This window comes from Quercus lobata, chromosome 2, assembly GCF_001633185.2.
Source record: "Quercus lobata isolate SW786 chromosome 2, ValleyOak3.0 Primary Assembly, whole genome shotgun sequence".
Taxonomy (NCBI): domain Eukaryota; kingdom Viridiplantae; phylum Streptophyta; class Magnoliopsida; order Fagales; family Fagaceae; genus Quercus; species Quercus lobata.
Genome location: NC_044905.1, coordinates 74,104,684 through 74,126,445, shown reverse-complemented (window position 1 = coordinate 74,126,445; position 21,762 = coordinate 74,104,684). Strand labels below are relative to the sequence as shown.

At 35.0% G+C, this 21,762-nt stretch overlaps 2 protein-coding genes and 1 non-coding gene across 4 annotated transcripts; 2 read left to right on the top strand and 1 right to left on the bottom strand.

The window, feature by feature from the left end:
- Window positions 1-726: 726 nt before the first annotated feature.
- Window positions 727-798, bottom strand: TRNAD-GUC. The gene has a single exon. It is a non-coding gene; the product is annotated as a tRNA-Asp (tRNA).
- A 5,245-nt stretch (window positions 799-6,043) lies between these two features.
- On the top strand, window positions 6,044-11,445 carry LOC115976571 (SUPPRESSOR OF GAMMA RESPONSE 1-like). Of its 2 annotated transcripts, none has more exons than XM_031097922.1 (6): window positions 6,044-6,328; window positions 8,132-8,264; window positions 8,575-8,761; window positions 9,543-10,036; window positions 10,365-10,682; window positions 10,995-11,445. In XM_031097922.1, the coding sequence occupies exons 1-6, from the start codon at window positions 6,321-6,323 to the stop codon at window positions 11,040-11,042; spliced, it is 1,188 nt and encodes a 395-aa protein (XP_030953782.1). In that variant the 5' UTR covers window positions 6,044-6,320; the 3' UTR covers window positions 11,043-11,445. The 2 variants fall into 2 exon arrangements, with proteins under 2 accessions (XP_030953782.1, XP_030953781.1); XM_031097921.1 differs by having other exon boundaries at window positions 6,046-6,328; window positions 10,809-11,445.
- Window positions 11,446-14,653: 3,208 nt separating this feature from the next.
- Window positions 14,654-19,799, top strand: LOC115976570. Its single transcript, XM_031097920.1, has 4 exons — window positions 14,654-14,932; window positions 15,693-15,981; window positions 17,198-17,599; window positions 18,168-19,799. Exons 1-4 carry the CDS (start codon window positions 14,859-14,861, stop codon window positions 19,443-19,445), a joined length of 2,043 nt encoding a protein of 680 aa, XP_030953780.1. The 5' UTR covers window positions 14,654-14,858; the 3' UTR covers window positions 19,446-19,799.
- The last annotated feature ends 1,963 nt before the right edge of the window (window positions 19,800-21,762 follow it).

Below are 21,762 nucleotides of genomic sequence, written 5' to 3'. Positions count from 1 at the left end.
TCACGAAACCTACAAACCTCTTTTTTCAATAACTTTTTCATTAAAAATGGATTTCACTGCACTATTTACACATCTAAAAATTATTTTGCTACAGTGTTTTCAGTTTTTAACAAAATAAGCAGTATCCAAATAAATCCTAAGTTTTCTTATTAAATTCAAATATATGATTGAATCGAATTTAATTGTCCTTTTTTTTTAAACAAATTTAGTTGTCTTTAAAAATAATACATTGTTTGTGTTGTATTAGTCGACGTAAATGAGTAATTTAAGCTTCAACTTAGTTTTGTGTTAAAAAAAAAAAAGAAAAAAGAAAACAAAAACAAAAGGTAAAGAAGGTGACTATGACATATGAGAAGGTAGGTTTGATGTGAAAAGGAAAAAGGAAAACAGTTCTTTCATCTAGAAAGAAGTTAATAATGTAGGTTTGATCTTATCTAAGATATTCAACTTTTAATTGAAGCACCAGAAACCATTAATATCTAAAAATGTAGAACATAGTTCTTAGCAGCAATGACATAAATTAACATCCTCCAACTGAGTACTGACACATGCCTGAGCTACCTTTTTTTATGTGTGTGTTTTAAAATCGAGGGGGGTTGGGTTCTTCATTCTTGTACTTTGGCAGAAGAACCTTTTTTAATTAATGGGCTGGACTAGTTTTGTTAGACAAGAAATGGGTTTGGGCCAAAATGACCCGGTCCGGATACAAAAAACGAAAACAAATATCGCCGTTGCCGGGGATCGAACCCGGGTCACCCGCGTGACAGGCGGGAATACTTACCACTATACTACAACGACTTGTTGATGACTCTAAAATTATCGATTAATATTAGTTCTTTTCTTTCATTTGGAACATCCAAATATATAGCCGTTATAAGAAATCAAGAAACACAATTATGGATCTGTTTGGATTGAGCTTATTTTTGTTGAAACTGAAAACTAAAACTGAAAATACTGTAACGAAATAATTTTTAAATAAGTGAATAGTGTCATGGGACCCATTTTTAATGAAAAAATTGCTAAAAAGTGAAATTTGTGGGTCCCGTGGGACCCACTGATGTGCTGAAAATGGCTGAAAAGTCAAAATTTTCGGCTACTATTCATGCACGGTACATGAACAGTAGCCTTTGTCTCCCATTACGAGTGCAAAAAAAAAAAAAAAAGGAAAATGCAAAAGAGGAAAACGCAGACGCCGAATCCAAACACTCACTATGAGTTTGTGACAACTTTTTAAACTTAGTTTTTAGTTTTTACCTTACTGGAGTAAAAATAAATACATAATATTAATTTTTTTTAATTACTTAAGAAAATATTTCACTAGAAAAATACTTTAAAAGTTTTAAATTTTCAACAAAACTTACTGTTGTTGAAGTATTCTTTCCACCTTAACCAATCTCCTCTTATATATTATGTAAAATAATTGAATCTACAGTCTTGTATTATACTATTAGAGCATCCACAGCAGATGTTCTATAAAAAAATGTCATTTTGACACACCAAAAGCCTACTTTATTATTTTACCACATCATTTTACAATATCTTATTTATCAGATGTTTTATCATTCAATTATATACATTAAAATAATATTTACTACATATTAAAACAATATATTAACTCCTCCCACCAAACACCAAGAAAAAGAGAGAAGAGAGAAAGTCAAAAATGATGAGAGAGAAATGAATAAAAAACTATTTTTTTTAGCATTCTTGTCCGTATCATTCCAAAATGGAACGGTATTGTTCACATGTGGCAAAAATTATGAGATTTGGAACATCTCATAAAGGGGGTTTTTTGATGTTTGTTGTGCCAAATGTGCCAAATATTTGGCATTTGGCACATATGCTGTGGATGCTCTTATCATCGCTATAAAAATATAATAAATGGAATACTAATTTAGATTACAATCAAGGTTTTCTAGGAATGATTTTTTGCTAAAAAGAGAACATAAAACTTTTCAACACTATCATTTTTTTTCAATTACCATCAAACTTTTACATAATAAATAAATAAATGGATAAAAGTAATTTCATTTATATATATCATTATTAGCATCTAGTTTCTAAAAAAATATTGTGTGGGTTCTTTTTTTTTGGAAAACAGCACACAAGCCCAAGTAGAAAGTAAGGATCCTGGGCCCAATGCTTTATGTTTAAGGGACTGGGCTTGGTTCACCGCAGCTAAGTTGGGTTGATTTCAAACTAAGTTGTGCACAAATCGCGGATCCTACAACACGTACATACTAACACACAGAAAACATATACGTATTGTACAACAAGGAACAGTAAAGAAGTGATATAAGAGAAAAAATGAAATAAACGTTAGGGATCCTTAGGATGGAATGTTTCATTATTTTCTTAAGTTTTTAATACATCACACTCACTAGGATATGTTACAAGGTCCAAATAAGTTCAAAAATTGCAAACTTAGATGACTCCTCAGGCCTCTAAGACTTACGAAGTTTGAATCCCTTTAAATTCAAGTGTATTCTTTAGTGGCTGTTTCAGGATCCCGGACGGTGTTTTCCCTCTCTTTTCTCTTTTTGAATTCTAATAGACTTTTCTCAAGGATCTTTTCCTCTGATTCACTGTTGCTAAATGCTTTTCACTGTTGGTTGCCCTTCCTTTTAAGGTGTCATCCTAGGGTTTCTAGTGTACCATTGATTCCCTCCATTTGCTACCCTAGGTACCAGAACCAATGTTGTGTCAACAACATTGATGACTGGCCCCTTCCTTATTTTCTCACTATTTCCTTCTTTTGAGGTTCCTTCTTCAAAAGCCCCCAACTGACTTTCCTGTTCTAGGGGGTCCTAAAGGGCTGACCTTTGATCTTTCTTTTCCAAAACTTCTAGACACCACCTTTTTAGACTTACCTTTTGACTACTTTCCTTTTTGTCATTTTTACTAAATGAGCGGATTCCCTTCCATCAGACTGAAAAATCCCCAACCACCTTCCTTCATGGTCCATCTTTCTAGGTTCCCTGAGGTACCGGACCCTTATTTATGAATTGCTTGTCCCCCAAGCCTTCTGCCCCTTTTCTGCATCATTGGGTGGCTAATGGGACACATTTGCTCTCGTTCTTATGGGACACATTTGCTCTCGTTCTTTGTGCTCCTAGGCATGCTTCCTTGAGTTGTCTCAATCCTAACCTGGCCTTATTGCATATTCCAAGGATTCCAGGCTTCTGAAAATCCCCAGGTATCCTAGTTCAGTTTTCTCTTTGGGTTCCCTTCGCGATTTCCTCCCTTAAGGGCTAGGCTGAACTTCTTCTTTCTTTGTTTCGTAAGGTCCAATGTTTGCCCATTCAAGGGATTAGGCCCCTTCCTATTGACTTTTAATGGATTTAGGTCTTGCCTTTTCATTAAAAGCCCAAGTAGCTCTTGGATTTCAATATTTTTTTATTGTTTTTGGGTTTTGGTACAATATTGTGATATTTTGAACCTCAACAAATATTTCATTTTATCATCTCAAAAACTACTTTATCTATTATATCATATCATTTTACAATACAACCAACATTCCAACTTTTATTTTACCATACAACACATTAAAATAATATATCTACATAATAAAATAATATGACTCAATACCCAAGTAAAACCTAAAGCCCAATAAAATATTATTTTAAAAATATACCATCTTGCTACAATACCATCTTATTTATAAGATGGTACTGTGACAGAATTAAAAAATATTTTACAACTACCACTTCAGATAATACTCAATTTTTGTTGATCGATGGAATAAAATACCATTTTGGGGGGTTTACAATCCCCAGTACTAATGCTCTAACCAAATGGATGATAAAATTATATTTTATAAAATCCACCAAAGTCTTCTAGAAGGCCAAAATGGCCAACTGGCCCTAAAATCGTAAGTATATAGTTAGTAGGTTCCGTTTACAAACATTATAACTTACTAGCATCTCGAGTCTCAAAGAATCGATTTTGGCCTTCAAAATCGCGTCTTTAAGACTCGGTTTGTAGTTTGGATCAGCTCTGATGTGGCAGAGTTGCCACTTGGCATTCACATGGAAATCGAGTCTCTAAGACCCGATTTCTAACCCTTATTAATAGCACTCAAACCAAACACCAGAGCATCAAAGGAAAAGCCCAGAGAAAAAAAGAAAAGAAAACCAGAAACAGAAAGAGAGAGAAGATCGAGATCGGAGACCCAGGCGCGCGTGGCATGACTAGAAACTGACTAGCGACCCAGGCTTGCGCGAGACCCAGGCGGCTTAGGGCTCGCGTCGGCCAATGTTGCGCGCGGCCAGGGGCTCGATCGTTGCCAGGGGCTCGCGCCGGCCTGGGCCTCGAGCGCTGCCAGGGGCTCGCGCGACCTGGGCCTCGAGCGCTGCCAGGGGCTCGCGCGACCCTGGGTTGCACGTGGCCTGGGGCTCGCGCGACCCTGGGTCGCGCACGGCCTGAGGCTCGTGCGAGCCCCTGGCCGCAAGCGACGCTGGCCGGCGCAAGCCCCAGGCCGCGCTGGTGAGGTTTAGCGGTGAGGTTCTCTGTTTCTCTCCCTCTGATCTGATCTGAGTAGCTGTGTGTTTCTCTTTCTCTCCCTCTGATCTGCGTAGTGAAATTTCTTAAATTTGTTTTGGGTATTTCGACACGTACAGACTTAGAATTTTTTAAAAAAATTTTGGGTTTGAAATCGAGTCTTAGAGACTCGATTTCCAGGTGGACACCCATGTGGAAAAATTGCCACATCAAAGCTGATCCAAACTACAAACCGAGTCTCAAAGACTCGATTTTGGCCGCCAAAATCGAGTCTTTAAGACTCGAGATGCTAGTAAGTTAAAATGTTTGTAAACGGAACTTACTAACTATATACTTACGATTTTAGGGCCAGTTGGCCATTTTGGCCCTTCAAGAACCATACCATTGACACAATTTGTTGAAGTAATTGATTGTGTGAACTCACCACTTTACTTTTTTTTTTTTTTTTTTTTTTTTACATAATAGAATTGTCACCAATTGTGTGAACTCATTATTTTTTATTAATTTTTTCTCTACCAAATAGAATTGTCCCAAAAGTTAGCTAGAAGAGACTTAGGATTCGTTTGGATACAGCTTATTTTGTTGAAAACACTGTAACAAAATAATTTTAAATGTGTGAAAAATTACTGTTCACTCTTTTTTTACTGTTCATATGTCTTGTTGCACTGTTCATAGGCATGAACAATGCACCGGGCGCTGGTCTATTAAAAAAAAAAAAAAAAAAATTGAAAACGCACAAACCTTACAAACGTGAACGTGTTATCCAAACCGGGCTTTAAATTTAGTGTGTCTAATGCTTTGGATCCGATGGGATGCTGCCATGTGACAATTTATGGACACATGACAATATCTTATTGGGTCTAATGCACAGGACACTGGATCCAAACTAAACCCGTGACACAGTTTTTCTAAATTTTCAAAGAGTCACTGTTACACACAATACAAAAAGTCTAATAGTGGTCCCATATGTAAGGAACGTAATCTAACCACAAACAAAAATTCTAAAATGACATAAAAAACTACAGCTTTTACCATAACTGTCAACACGGTAGATTATGAGTGGCGGAAACAAAATAACGAGTCTATATGAAAGTAATAACCTGTAGATCAAAATCTGATACATGGATAATGATGGCTTTTTATATGTTACTGAAATTACTCAACCACAATTTGAGAAATGTGCAAGTCGTGGAACCGCGTAATTTACAGTAAGATTCTATTTTGCTGAGGTTCAAAGGCCAACCAAGAAAGCAAAAGGTTGGGAGGAAGTCAAATCAAACATAGACCTGAGTCATTTTGTAGAAGACGCAGGGGCAGAAGGGGAAATCCGGAAAAGTGTTCGAAACGTTTCTATGTATAGGCTTGGGGAGCAAGGAAGCTAAGCACTGAGTCCCCACAAAAATTCACTATAATGACACTTTTTCTCGGATTTCGAAGTTCCAAGCTTCCCGACACCCTTCGAGCTTCGTGTCCGAACCAACTGCCTTGGACCCAGGTTTAGTCAACGGTGGGCCACACTCAAACCAAACTCCAAAACCCCCATTGGCCATTGACCCAGTCCAACGAAAGCATTTCTATTCCAAACCTTAGCCTCGGTTTACAAGCCTCTCATAACGATACCAAAGCTGTGTTTTCCCGCTCTCACACATACTCTCTCTCTCTCTCTCTTTATATAACTCTCTCTCTCACAGTTCACTTAACTTAGTCCAGTGTACAAAAGGCAAAGCTTAACACACACTAACTGAGCTCTCTCTCTCTCTCTCTCTCTCTCTGTATAGTTTGTGTTTAGCTTCAGCATCGTCTATCTAGCTCTTAAGAACATGGCAAGGTAAGCCTAAGATTATCAACAAGTAAATATATAGATAAAGTTTTTATCTTTTTCTTTTGGGTGTCTCGTTTTTACATTTTTGTTATGGTATTAGGAGTCTATGATGCCCAGAATACTAATCAAATTTTCTGTTCTTTTTCTTCCTCTTTTATTTGTTTGTTTGTTTAAGTTTCTGGGATTTATTTGGATGTTCCTTTGATTAATTGGGTATTATATATTAGTTGATTTTATAGTTAAAAAATGCTTCTTCTTTTTTTGTACTACTGGATTGGGTTATGAAATTTATAGGTAACCTAACTTGTCACTAGTTTTGGAAACCCATTTGTCAGAGGAAAATTCTCTTGCTAGATTTTATACTTTATTGGTAGCTACCTTATTTGGTTAAAAGCTGATGTTGAAGGGTGTGATAAGAAAAAAGTTCGTGTCTTTCTATTGGAAGCAAATATTAAAGTCCCTTTCTTTTATTCAATATTTTGATGAGGAAACAGATATTTGGATGTATTTTTGAGACACCCATTTCAGGTCATATCAACTTTGTTCCATACCCCTGTAGCTGGGTTTGGTTTGGTGCTGAAACCTAAACTTTCTTCCTACTCCACAATGCAGCAATGTGAGGAGTGTTCTCGATGATGATCACTTCTTGTTGGAATAATTGTTAAATTAAAAATTAATCAATATCATTCAAAAGGGGGGAAAAAGTGAAGATTGGAGTTAGTTTATATGGCACATAACAGCCAGTTGATAGGGTACAGAGTACTGATATCCCATTCTTTAATTATACTGTATTCCTTATGCTTGTCTATTTGAAGAAGTATTTCAATCATAAATCTTCTCAAGGAAAAGAAAATCAAGCTTAAAAATATTATCTTTTGTTGGAGGAAATTGAAAATGCACATATTTTTTTAGCTTCCTTTTAGATATCCATCTGTGGTAAATAAATCCTTAATGAGTTTCATATATAATATTATATCTTTGAAAGATTAATAAAATGAGACTTTGTAAGACTTCATTGTACAGATTGGAGTCAGTTGTAGATGGTAGTGAATCTTCTATCGTTTGAACTTATTGATTGGGCAGGTCATTCCCTTCTGTATACATTATTATCTTAATAAGTAGTGATCTGCAAGTTAGGATATTTATAAATTACTCAGATATCTAGTCTAGTCTCTTAATAAGTTAATATAGTTTCAATTACAAATCTTTAGGAAGCAACAGGCTTAGAAAAACTACTTGAATGTGTTTCAATCTATTAATGTTCAATTTGTTGCGTGTCTCATCTTGAGTGCCTTTCTCTCTTTCATTTTTGCCATACTCTGACTTTATTATCTTTTTGCTCTACTAGGTTGGCCCAATGTTTTTGACTGCAAAATATGTATACTACAATTTTGGGTTTTGTGTTTGCTTGATCATTGTCAAAGTCTTAAAGGGGCTTTGCCACCACTAGATTTGCCCAAATTGATTTTAAGTGGGTAGCTATACAAACTTACTCTTAGCATTCCTTGCAACATTGTCCCATACACATGTTTATCAAATATAATCGTACCATACATGATGTCTTGGACCTCAGTGTTGAGTCATATCATATGATTTGCTGATACTTTATGTATTTCAGCAATGATGTTCTACCCTAATGGTTGACTCTTGCTTTTTCCTTCATGCAAACTCTTTTTTTTTTCCTTCTGGTTCTTGTAGTCTTGTTCTTTGCAAACCTTTTTAAACGTTGGACTTATAGCATATTTCTGCTTATAGATATAGGGTGTCTTATTACTGGAATTATAAGCTTATAGTAAATCATTCTTGCAGGGCTTGGCTAATCAATAGCAGGGCATTGGCAAGGAAAGTGAGAAATGTTACGTGTTCTGCTGCTCATCAAATCAAAGACTGTGGGGCAAATCGTGAATGCCCAAATTGCCATTGTCGTATAGACAATAGTGATGTAAGTTGGAACTTGAACATTTACTCAGCTTTTATACCATTCCTTGCTGTTAACTTGTACACTAAATATGCCTAGCAAATTGACTATAAGATACCTCAACATTATTTAATTTTTATCTATTCTCTTTGCACCTATAACTAAATGCATGTCATGCTATTACTTTTTTCTTTTTCTTATGAGTAGAAGGTATTCACCATCTTTATCAAGGAAAGCTTGTAAAACCATTTTTGCAAAATCGTTTGACATGGATATCCTTGACCTTGACTAGTTGTAGACTTTTGTTGCTAACATCGCTGCTTCTCCTGTGAAGGTTTCTCCTGAATGGCCTGGCCTGCCTGTTGGTGTGAAGTTTGAGCCTTCCGATGCAGAGCTCTTAGAACATTTAGCAGCAAAATGTGGTGTTGGAAACTCAAATCCACACTTGTTTATTGATGAGTTCATCCCAACACTTGAGGGGGACAAAGGAATTTGCTACAGCCATCCGGAAGACCTTCCAGGTGAGGGAATATATAAAGAATCTGCAATTCCATACTATCATTGGTATCCATGGTAGTGTATGGACTACAGAATCTGCAATATAAATTGAGGACCAAATCAGATTAATATGTGTTAGCACAAAAAAAAGGGATCAGATTACTATCTGAAATTTATTTATTTTTTAAAATCTGGAAGGCTGCTGATTTTGATGCTTCTGTTTTTAAAAGGAGAAAGGGCAATCCAAGAGTTTGTAAAAGGGAGAAGAAAGAAAAGAAATGTACAAAAGTGAAACCTGGCTGAGCAGTTTTTGAATCGTAGCACATGCCTTGGTTTCCTCCCCAAAAAAGAGGGAAAAAGATAGAAAGAAAGCACCCCATCATAACTGGGGTGTGTGAAATTGAAATTAGCAGCCAATAGAAAACTTGATCTTGCTAAAATTTTTCTCTATTTCAAATAATTTGATGTGGTTGCTGAATTACTGGGCTCAAATAATAAAATATGGTTATTCAATCATTGAGTTCGTTCTAATTTTTTTTATTTAGTTCCTACATAAATCACTTCCTCAATTCCTTTTTTTCTTTTATTATTCTGTGTTGAATGGTCAAATGTAATCATAATGTGGTTGCTCAATTTGAACTGATTTTGGAATCATTGTGCCCCTATTCTCATACGTTCGCAATCTATATGTAAATGTGTATGTAATTTGACCAAAATTGGACCAACTAATGCAACCTCGTAGAGCTGAGTCAATCAAACTTTGATCTAAATTGCTGTTTTTTTTTTCCCCTTCTAAATTTCCAGGTGCTAAGAAAGATGGAAGCAGTGTCCATTTCTTTCACAGAACCACTAATGCATATGCTTCTGGTCAACGGAAACGCCGCAAGATTCAAAGTGAACATAGTTCGACTGAGGGGCCTGTCCGCTGGCACAAGACAGGTAAGACAAAACCTTTGATGGAAAATGGATTGCAGAAAGGCTGTAAGAAGATAATGGTACTGTATAAAAGTTCAAAGAAGGGCTCCAAGCCTGATAAGTCCAATTGGGTGATGCATCAATATCATCTAGGAACTGAAGAAAATGAGAAGGAAGGTGAATTTGTGGTTTCAAAAATTTTTTATCAACAGCAGAAGCAGACTGAAAATAACGATGGCAATCTGGTGGTTGAGGATTCTGACATTATGACGCTGAGAACTAGTCCAAGGACCCCAAAAGCAAATCCTCCTAATCCACCACGTCCAGGAATATCTGTTCAGAGTGATGATGTTGGTGAAAATAATGACCTGTCATCTCTCCAGGTATGTGGCAATTTCTTTAATATATTTTTGCGTGAAGCAGTCAATATACACCCGGGGTGAACTATTGGTGGTATTTAAGTTATGAGCAAGGGGATATAAGGAAAAGAACATTTTGTAGAAATAAGAGAAAAGAAAAGCAAGATGTGGTAACTGTTAACGAAATTAATTTTTGAGTGGTTTCTCAATTTTAAACTTGTATAGTCCAAAGAAGGTGGTTGAGGGAACATAAAATGACCATATTATGAAAAACCAGTAGAATATATATATATATATATATATTAATTTCTAAGATGCCTCATCTTAACGGAAATCAATGTTTGTGGATTAGGAAGTAGAATTTGTCTCAGAAGCATCTCATGCCCCTCCACCAGATATTAAGGCTGAGGACAACATGGACTACCCTGCATGGCTGGCAGGGGAATCTCAGGCTGTTGAGAACTCTGATTTAAACTGCATGAATGATTCATTACTCTGCAGGGAGATTTTTGATAATTATGCTCCTCTAAATAATTCAGGACTGAATCACATCTCTTATACTGGCTCTTCTAGCAACACAAATGAGATGACCTTGAACAATAGTGCATCTTCTGGAATTCCTGACCTTGAGAACATATATCTGGATACTCCACCTGATTTCCTGCTTGCTGTAAGTTTCACTTTCTTCTCTTCTTTCTCTACTTTTATGCAACTGATTTCCATATGATTTCCAGCTTGAGAACGCAAATGAGAAGCTTTCTAACATATTGCTGATCTTTGTCATTTATGCTTATAGGATTTGCAGTTTGGTTCTCAAGATAGTGTTCTCAGCTGGTTGGACCGGTTATGAGATGACATTATGTAGCTAACCCGGGAATTAAATTGAATTCCCAATTTTGTTCCATCCAAAGTCCGGATGTTGCTACCCTCTTCTCTTTCCAGCATTTTCTTCAACGGCAATGACTTGATTTCGTTGTTTTAGGGACATCGGAGTTTGCCCATCTCTGCTGGGGCAAGGGTTTTTTGTTAACTCTGCAAGGCTTTAAGATACACAAGACCATGGAGTTGGCCAAACCTTTCGGCTGTCTAGTACCAGAGATCTGGACCTGGAGCTGATACCATGGTCAAGCTGAAATGGCAATGACTTTTCGTGTTCTCGCTCAATCTCGGCTTCTTTGTCTTAGTATCAATGCACCATGTAGGTGCCTGGATCTGGTGAATCCTGTATTTAAATGCTGTTGGTGCTCTTAGGTTTGAAATATTAAGCGGCTTGTCATTTAGATATTTGTTGCTTCTGTGGTAGTTAAAGCATCTCATTGGATACACACGTGGAAAGCATGGAAGCAGCAACCAAATAGAAACATTTGAAACATTGACATTTGTTAGTGTATTGTAAGAAAGCTTATTGCATTTATAAGAATTGGCTTTGTTGTCTGTTGCATGCTCTTTTCTTGATTTTCTGTTGTTATAAAGAAAAATATAATTGTATTATTTAGTGGCCATCTTGTTTATTCTACTTCATTCTCATGTTAGTAGAAGCTTTCCACCATTCAAGAGTCCTCAAAACACATAGCCAAACACTCATGAGAGAACTAGAGGCTAGGGAAGGCAATATGTTACGTTGGGGAGTGGTGTCTCTGCTTCAATTTGCTATAGTTGATCAAATGATCAATCCAAGAATCTAAAATAGAAAATAGTAACCGATGCCATGAAACAAATATTAAGATCCATAGGTTATCAATCAAAAGTTATCAGAACATTGTCGCAGAGATAAAGCGAGAAAAACAGAATGGTGGTCTTACTATAGAGGTGTGATGTTAGTAGTTAAGTGTAGTGTCAGGTGTCTAGCCAATGTTTTGAAGCCATTACTGAAGATTTATCTTGGTAATGAACTCAAGTGCTCAAAGAGTTTGTATTGGTATTTAGCCAATGTTTTAAAGTCATTACTGAAGATTTTTCTTGGTAATTAACTCAACTGCTCAAGAGGCTTGAATACTTTTGATCCATTTGGTAAGAGGGTGGAGCTAACACGGAAGTTTTTCTTACCGACTCATTCTACTTAATGGGAACTACATTCACGTTTGTCTCATCTATATCTATATATAATATCTAAAAGTTAATATTTAATATTGCTACACTCTTGTTGAGCCACATCATTAGTCATGTCACAATTTTTTTATTGATTTGTTCCTCCAATTTTTTGATAATATTAAATATATTAACTGATTGACTTTATATATTCATTTTGGATGATTTTCCCCCCTAATAAGACTACTAAAAAAATATGAAAAATTGCATACCATATTCTTAAAAAAGGAAAGTAAAAAAAAAAAAAAAAAATCTTTACGCTTTTTTTTTTTCCAATCCTTTTTATAATAAATCAATAAATTTCTCTCACTTCCCAAACAAAGAAAATAGTATGCACACAAGTAAATTTGCCTGTAACTAAATTAATATCTAGGATTTGTACTGATATGTGCTTTCAAATTAGGTTCAATTCGGTCTATTTTGGTTCACTTCGGTCCATTTTAGTCTACTTGGATCCAATTCGGTCCATTCCGGACCATTGGGTCCACTTTGGTTCACTTTAGTCCATTTCGGTCCAATTCAAATCACTTCAGTCTATTTCGGTCTATTTGCTCCAATTCGGTCCACTTTAGTCATTCGTTCTAATTTGATCCATTTGGTCCATTCGGCCTATTTTGGTCCACTTTGGTCCATTCCAGTCCACTTCGGACCTTTTCGGTCCAAGATGACAAAAAGTAATGTTTTTATTTTTAATTGTTTAATTTAATAATTTGTGATATTATTTTTCTTTATATTACTTTTTCCCCTTAATTGATATTAGTATTTTAGTGTTTTTTTTTGGTCATGCAATTTTAGTGTTTTGATATGATATAATTTCAATTTGAAGATCAGTTGAGGATTTTTTTTTTCCTTATATGGGTATAAGAAATTTGAGGATTTATGACATTAAGAAGTATCAATTTTTTGATGAGTTGGATACTAATATGAAGTTGTTCCAAATACAACCTTTTAGCTGTCGAAAATCCTCGCCAAATGAAAATGTAATATCCAAACTTAATAGATATAGAAAGCATAATATCAAAATGTATTGAGCAATTTTTGGACCTATTGGACTAACTTTAGATATAGGTATAATAGAAATTGTTGAAATAATAAATGAGTTTGCAATACACAAAATGAACTGTTTAAAAAAATTGTTGATTTTCAGTTAATTAGTATAAATTTATTGCTCTATTAGAGTTGCATTATACGGTTTATTTTGAGTTTGAAAGTTCAATCTGAAATATTTTGCGTTTTGCTCTTCTATTTAGTTTTTTCTGATGTTATTGTATTATATTGTGTATTTGGTTTAGTTAGTTTCCAATGTAGTTTAAGAGTTATTATAGTTTCATAATCCAAGTACTAAACATATATAGATATGGATATATGATTTTGTAGTAAGTTTTGAAGGTGTTTTGTAGTTGCACAAAAAATTGCTTCCCTATATGTATGATTCAAAAAATTAAAATTTTATTTCATATGAAGATTGTAGATTAAATTGTTAACTAATATCCATTTGTTTGCATTTTTTTTACTACAAAGAACTGTGTGATCATTTTATTCAAATCTCAGGACATACACATGCCTGTGATACTAAAAGACCCTATAATAAGGCCAAGTGATAGACTCTCATGTTTCGTTGTTAAACACAGCTCATAACAAGACATTATATTTTAGAAGGAAAAATATGTTTGATAATACTCAAAGTAACACTAGTGATTATGTTCAAATTGCATATCATTTTGGATCATATCATACAAGCTCTACAAGCCATGCATTTCATCTAAATATATTTATTTATTTTCTATGGAAGAATTAGAAATGCAAAAGTGACTTGCAAATTTCAATCATAAAATTGAATGCCGAGTATGTCTATAACCCTAAATTGAATGCCGAGTATAAAATTGCATATCCTTTTTTTTTTTTTTTTATCCTAAAGAATTCATCCTACTACAGACTCAATGGTTAATATATTCACACTTGAGCAACTTACTTTATATGGTGGACAAAAAAATGTTTTCCAAACTCTATCTTGATAAAATTTTGTTGTGGCTAATATTTTTTTTATTATTTAGCTTATTTTTGTTACTATTCATGGGGAGACCTATTGCATTTTTTGATACTATTCATAGGTTCCAACGTACTATTTTAGTTACCTTTTAGCTTTATTTATAGTATTTTCAGCAAAAAGTTTTCAGTTTCAGTTAAATAAGTTAGACTCAAACGAATTAATGTCCCTTATTTCCCCTTCTCTCCCCTTCTCTCCACAAAATAAATAGGGTAAATTCCACTAATATACCCCGAGATTTGGGTTAATGTCAACCAGGTTTAGGACTTTTCAAAACTAGCTAATTTGGTCCTTAAAGCCAAACTTAGTCCCTAAACGATTAATTATTTTTTCTCAAATGTTTTAGCCTTTTAGTGACTAAATTGGCTTTAGAAACCAAATTAGTTAGTTTTAAAAAGCTTGAATTTGGTTGGTATTAGCTCAAACCTCAGGCTATATTAATTGGAATTTAACCAAATAAATACTAACCAGATAGATAAGACTGTTTGTGCAAATAATTTTGAGCGCAGGAGTAGATTGGTAAATAATTTTTTAAGAAACCCATATTGTTGAAAACCACAAATTGCCCCAAAACCCAAACCTAAAACCCTGAACAGTGAAAAACCCCATTGCCATTTTTCTTTGTGTTTGAACTTTGGAGAGAAGAAACAATGGAATGAAGGCAAGCAAAAGAAAACAAGGTGGATGAGATAGATAGATTGATTGACGCCAATGTTTGCTGCGAGGAATCTTCAGAGGCATTCCTTCAAGACCCTCTTCTCTCTTCTCCAATCCAATCCCTCCAAGTATGCTCTCTCTGCCTCTCTCTCTCTCTCTCTCTCTCTCTCTCTCTCTCAATTACTCTCCGTTTGTTTGATGAGAAAAAATGAAGGAAAATAAATGAGAAATGAAAAGGATAAGTGGATTTTATGGTTTTCACCTCCACCGTGCCAAATGGGGTGTTCTAGGCTAAGCTATATAGTGAGGATTTTTGCTGTTTTGGGTTCAAATTTAGATTATTTTCCTCCTTATTTTTCTGGGTTTTCATCCATTTGCTTCAATCTGATTCGAAGTAGCAAAAATGTTATGTCTTTTTTTTTTTTTTTTGGCTCTCTAGAGCTCCCACTAACCAAATAGAATGATAATGAGATGTAATTTAATTTCTCTTTAATCATTTGTTTAATTTTTTTAATTTTTTTCTCTTTCATTCATCTATAGGGTACTGCTTTAATGTGGTTTAATTTTGGACAGCTCTGCTTTCTTGCTTATATGTTTTGGTTTTCTCATGCCTCGGATAATGAAAAATGTAAAAACCAATTGTTCAATCCCCTTTTCTTTCCTACATTGTTACAGAAAGCAAAGAGAGTCTAGTTTCACTCTGTTTGGTTTCTTGGGTTTTTATTATTTTTTATGATCTGGTTTTAAATGAGATGATTAGGCTCAGTTGGTGGGTGAATGAAGAATTTGAACTCAAGAGTTTATTGTTCAATTTATGAGCAAGTCTAATTTGATACTTCTGGTTTTTGCATAAGATTTATTCTGATATAAATTGTACTTTATATTCAGAAATCTTGTGTTTTTAAGAGATGTTTTGCCACATACCATCTCAAGCAATGTGACTCAGCCTAGTATTCCAAGTGAAGATAGTCTTTTATTTTCTTCACATGCATCATTGGATCCCTTCAAGGGGTGGTTCCGGTCTATGTCAACTTCGAAAGGGAGGAGCATGCGAAGCAAGGTGGAGAAGCGGATGCAAAGAGAGTCAGGTAAAACCCTAAGGGAGAAGCGGCGAGCACAAAAATTAAAGAAGAAGCTAATGACTGAGGAGGAAAGGCTTGTTTACAACCTCAAAAGAGTATGTTATCTAGCCCTTATGATCAATGATGAGATATGGAATTGTAACAATGTCTATCCTTTTTTTTTTTTTCTTTCTCTAAATTTTGATTGCAACAACTGGCTTTTAGATTTCTCTTAATTGTTTTACTTGGTGTATTGGATTGCCCTTTTATCAATCAATGTCGTATGAGATACTGGGGAGTTATCTGTTGGTATTGACAGGAATTTTTTATTAGCATATATGTAATAAAGGATACAAATGCTTGGGACTTGTAGATCAACTGTTGTGACTTGTCATTGCCATTAAGGTGTTGTCAACTGTTTAGCTTGTCTATAATTACTATGAAAATGTCATTTTGGGAGAATGGCTTCTGATGCAGGAAGTGCAAAGACATTTTTATTTCAATTTAGTTTTATTTAATTTTTGAAAATCATGCCCTTATGGTGCATGAAATGACAAAGCTTGATGAATTGAAAAGGTTTGATATATTGGTGTTTTATGAGGATCAAGATACGGCTGTAACCTTTGCAATGCTATTTCACCCCTTAGTTTTTTCATCTCAAACAAATTTAATGATATGCTGGAACAGAAAATTTCTTGTTCTAAGTACAATTGAAGGTATCTAAAAGTTGAAGCAAGTATCAAATGCAAGAGTGCTTATACTTAAACATTTTAAAAGTCACAGGTTAAGATGCTTCCAATCAGGGGAGAATGATGCAGAAAGCATGAAGACAATTTTATTTAATTTTTGAAAATCAATTGTATTTTTATTGGTCAATTGGATTTTATTTTAGGTCTTATTAGTTAATTTGGTTATATAGTATTTTAGTTAATTTCCTAGAGTCAAGGATATTTTTGTAATTCAATAATTTGGCTTTCTTAAGTCAATTAAACTAGGGTTAAGTCATATGCATACATAAGCACACTATTGTACTCCAATGGATGCAAATTCATAATTCATTCAATTTTAATGAAATTCTCACTTCTCAATGGTTTGGTGCTGATTCCTAGGTTTTGCTTTCTTTTCTTGGTGCTGAGTCCAAGGTTATTTAATTTTTTTGTTCTTTAATTTCAGTGTTGCGTTAGTTTTGGTTTTGTCCTGTGCCACCTTCCGATTTTAGGGTAATATCATTGCAGTTTTTAATCATTTTTTCCCTATTTTCTCAGCTTATAACATCTTATTGGCTTATTGTAATCATCAGATTGACAATCCTCCACTATCTAACTAATGCAGGCCAAGAAAAAAGTGGCATTGCTCCTTCAGAAGCTCAAGAAATACGAGCTGCCAGAGTTGCCACCCCCTCGTCATGACCCTGAGCTATTGACTCCTGAACAGCTTCAGGCATTTAAAAAAATTGGCTTCAGAAATAAAAATTATGTACCTGTTGGTGTTCGTGGAGTTTTTGGTGGAGTTGTCCAAAATATGCATCTCCACTGGAAGTTTCATGAAACTGTGCAAGTTTGCTGTGACAACTTCCCCAAAGAAAAAATAAAAGAAATGGCAACCATGATTGCAAGACTGAGTGGTGGTATTGTCGTAAATATTCATAATGTGAAAACAATCATCATGTTTCGTGGCAGAAACTATCGCCAACCCAAAATTTTGATACCTATCAACACCCTTACAAAGAGGAAGGTGGGTACCGTATTCATGTTCTATTCTGTAATCTTTTTAATTTCAAATCATATTATGCTTATCTTTTCCCCCTTCATTTTTGGGCATGAGTCTAGTAGAATAAAGTAGAATGCCCTTATTTGTAATTTTGGGGCAAAACCAGGTAGCCTACAGGGCAAATGTCTGTTTGCACTGCTTTTCAGTTTGCATGAGGGGTAGCATTTGAGGTACCTGAAACATGTACCTTTTGAGACTTTGAAAATGTAAATAACAACTAAGCCCTAAAAAACTATTATCATTTTCACCAAGGCCCCAACCGCAGCCTTGGTTTGATGAACCTGCCTTAAGCTCCCAATTCAGTAGAAGAATACAAATAAAGAAACCAACTGAGTGACGCTTTTCATGTTCTACATTGTGAAAAGCTCACTCTTTGTAATGCATATGACCTCCAGCCAAAAATTTACTGGGTAAAGTGCATCAGTGCCAATCATACATTGAATTAGGATGGGATGGCATCTTTTGTACTACTATTGTTGGTAAAAAAAAAAGAGTTTGTTCTGCAAAATAACTTGCTTGTCTTTAAATGCAGGCATTATTCAAGGCAAGATTTGAACAAGCTCTTGAATCTCAGAAGCTAAACATAAAGAAGTTAGAACAGCAGCTCCGGCGAATGGGGGTAAATCCTGAGGATCCAGTTGCCATGGCCAGCATTCAGAGAGTTGCTTCTACATTCTTCAATGCAATTGACAGGCAGGAAGGAAGTCCTTATGTCTTCCGGGAAGATAAACAGCAAGTAATGGAACCTATTAAAAACTTTGAAGAGTCAGAACCCCCTGATGACAGTGACCAGGAGGAGTTAGACAGATTCATAGCTGAGATAGAGGATGCAGCAGATGAAGAATGGGTTGCTGAAGAAGAAGCAGAGAAAGAAGAGCTTAGCAAAATTAGGTATTGGAACAGAGCAGACTTTGAAGGGAGGTTCAGGGGATCTGAAACACGTAGGGATCGCAACTCTTATGATGATGATTATGAGGTCAAACAGGCAAGGGGGTGGAGAGATGCACGTGACAAGCAGAGGACTAATGATAGAGATGGTGAAGACAATGATATTTCCGGTGGTGATGATGAATGGGATTCTAATGATGTGAGGACTGCTAGTGATCTTGAGAGTGATGCTGATGATTCTGATGAAGTTCATAAAAAGTTCAAGCCTTCTAGAGCAAACAGGTGGAAGGAGGATAAGATTCTCAGGGCAAAAAATAATGACAATTCTAAGAGAAATCCTATAGCTAATTTTAGAAGACAGGCTACTGAGGAAGATTCTGATTCAGTAAACACGTCGAGTGATACTGAAAATGCAATGTGGCAATCAGATGCGGAGGAAGAACCCAACTCAGAAGCATCAAGAGCAGCAACTTATAATTACAGAAGCAGCAGTGATGAGGAAGACAATTTATATCACGTTAAGGGAGATGAGAAGAATGGGGTGAATCAACAGGAGAGTGACGCTGATGATTCAGATGAAACTCACGTTAGATTCAAGGGATCAAGAGTTGCGCAGCGGAAGCATAATAGGATTGGCAGATCCAATAATGATTCATATTTTGAGACAAAAGCTGAAGTTAAGTTCAGTGGAAATATGGCTGAGGAAGATTCTGGATCAGAAGAAATGTTTAGTGATTTGGAAAATGCAATGTGGGAGTCGGATGCTGAGGGCAACTCAAGTGCATCAACAGCTGGAAGACATGATTACAGGAGCAGTGGTGATGAGGAAGATCATCATCCGATGAAGGCTAAGGATTATGGGGTTGATAATAAAAAGTCGAGGACGCAAAAAGAATTGGATGAGGCTTGGGATAGTGATTAAATCTCTCATTGCTGAGCACTGTCCCTCGGAGATTGTTTTGATGATAAAAAGAACCCAGATAATATGATGGTGCTGTGAATTTTTATTCTTTTGGTGTGTTTTGTACTTTGTTCTTTGTTAAAGAAATCAATACTAAAGTGCAGCATTTTGTAAAAGAAAAAATAGTTGTGGCTCTAGAGTTATTGTTTGTAACATGGATTTGGCTTGCATCCATGACTTTGCACATTGGCTGCAAGATGCATACTTGGTGTGTTCATGAGCAAATGCACTGCATGCTAGCTGGACCCTCGTAAAATTTTCTTCTTAAACATCCCAGGGAAATGAAAATAATTGATGTATTTTACTTAACATTTAGAGTTTGTTTGGATAGAATTTATTTTGCTGAAACTGAAAATTAAAAACTGAAAACACTATAGCAAAATAATTTTTAAACGTGTGAATAGTGCCGTGGGATTTATTTTTAATGAAAAAATTGCTGAAAAGTGGAATTTATGAGTCCGTGAACAGTGTACGGATGTACTGTTCACCGTGAAAAGGTCAACAAAACCGGCTCAAAAAAAAAAAAAAACTGCTGAAAACGCAAACGTAAAACGCAAAAGCTGAATCCAAACCCAGCCTTAAAGCTACGTTTGGATTGGGTTGATTGCGTTTGCGTTTGCGTTTTGTTTGTTTGTTTTTTTTTTTTTCACACGTTTTTCAAATTGCGGCTACTGTTCATGCACTGTTCAATGAACAGTAGCTGCAAACTTTGACTTTTCAAACTTTTTTTGACCAATCAGTGCACATCGTGTACTGTTTACGGATCCACAAATTTCACTTTTTAGCAATTTTTTTTATTACAAATGGGTCCCGCGGTACTATTTACATATTTAAAAATTATTTCGCTACAGTGTTTTTCAGTTTTCAGTTTTCAGATGTATTCAAACGGACCCTTACTATGAGAAGCAGCAGGTAAAACCACTCCCACGCTCTTCCATAATTCATTTCCCCAAGGACAAACTACCTTAACCCCCTGAAATCTAAGGATTTGGAAGCTCAAGAGCAAGAGTAACTGTAGTTTTCTAGGATTTTGCTAGATGACATGCGCATTGTTTACTTGTTTGCTGTACATTGATTCAATGTCAGAATGAAACTCACTTCACTGTTGTTATTAGGGAGAGTAGTGGAAACGAGTTGAGTCTAATTGAACTGAGTATTAAAAGTTTTGGACTGTTCATCTAATTTTATTTTGAAAAGCTTGTAACTAAACTAGATTAGATTACATGTTAATATTTGGTTCTTTTTTCTTTTTTCTTTTTTTTTTTGTCAAACAAGCTCAAACTTTTTTTTACAAGCTACTTGATTAATTTAATTTTTTTTTTACTTTACAAATCTATGCTAATAACACATAGCTAAATTAGAGTTGAAATTATATTATTTGAGTTAATTAGATAGAATAAATTTCGTTTATAAATTTATAAAAATCACATTCACCAACTTTACATTGTTAAGAAATTATACACAATTTTTACTACGAAATTGACTATTTGTATTATGAATAAGTAATAAATGATAATTTGATATTTTATGAACTTGTTTACTAAGTTACACAATCTAATCTTAAGGGTGCATTTGTGTAGCGTCTGCGGCTGCGTTTGTGTAGATTGCATTTTTTTTTTACTGGTTCGTGGCACTGTTCATGGACCAGCCAAGTGATAAAAACGCGTGAATAGTAATTTGCAGCAATAAAAAAAATATTTTTCTATAGTATTTTCAACAATAAGTTTTCAGTTTTCAACAAAATAAGCGGTGTCTGTTTAGATACCGCTTATTTTGCTGAAAACAATAAAAAAAGTTATTGTTCATACTACGATTATTGTTCATTAGCCTAAATGCAATGTTCATGTCCCATGAACAGTGCAATGGGCGCTAGTTTAAACAAAAAAAAAAAAAAAAACGCAGACTCAAGAGGAGAGATGCGCAAACCAAACACTTACTAAGTCTATATAAGTTTTTTATTTTTATTTTTATAGGTACATATAATATTGTATATAAATATAGTCTTATTCTTATGAGCAAATATTATAAACACATAATTATGTTTAACCTCACTTTGTTTAGTACTCAAATCCAAATTTAGCCTTGAGTTTGGGTCATTTGTTGAATAAAAGAACAAATATATTTTTCCCCCCAAGTTAAGCTCGAATTGAGCATTGATAGTTCAGTTTATTTATAGTCCTAGACAAAATTTACCAAGATAATAAGAAATATTCTTATGGGTCTTAGGCACAATAACTTAGGAGTAATAAGTTAAGATTCCCAATTAAATTCAAATCCA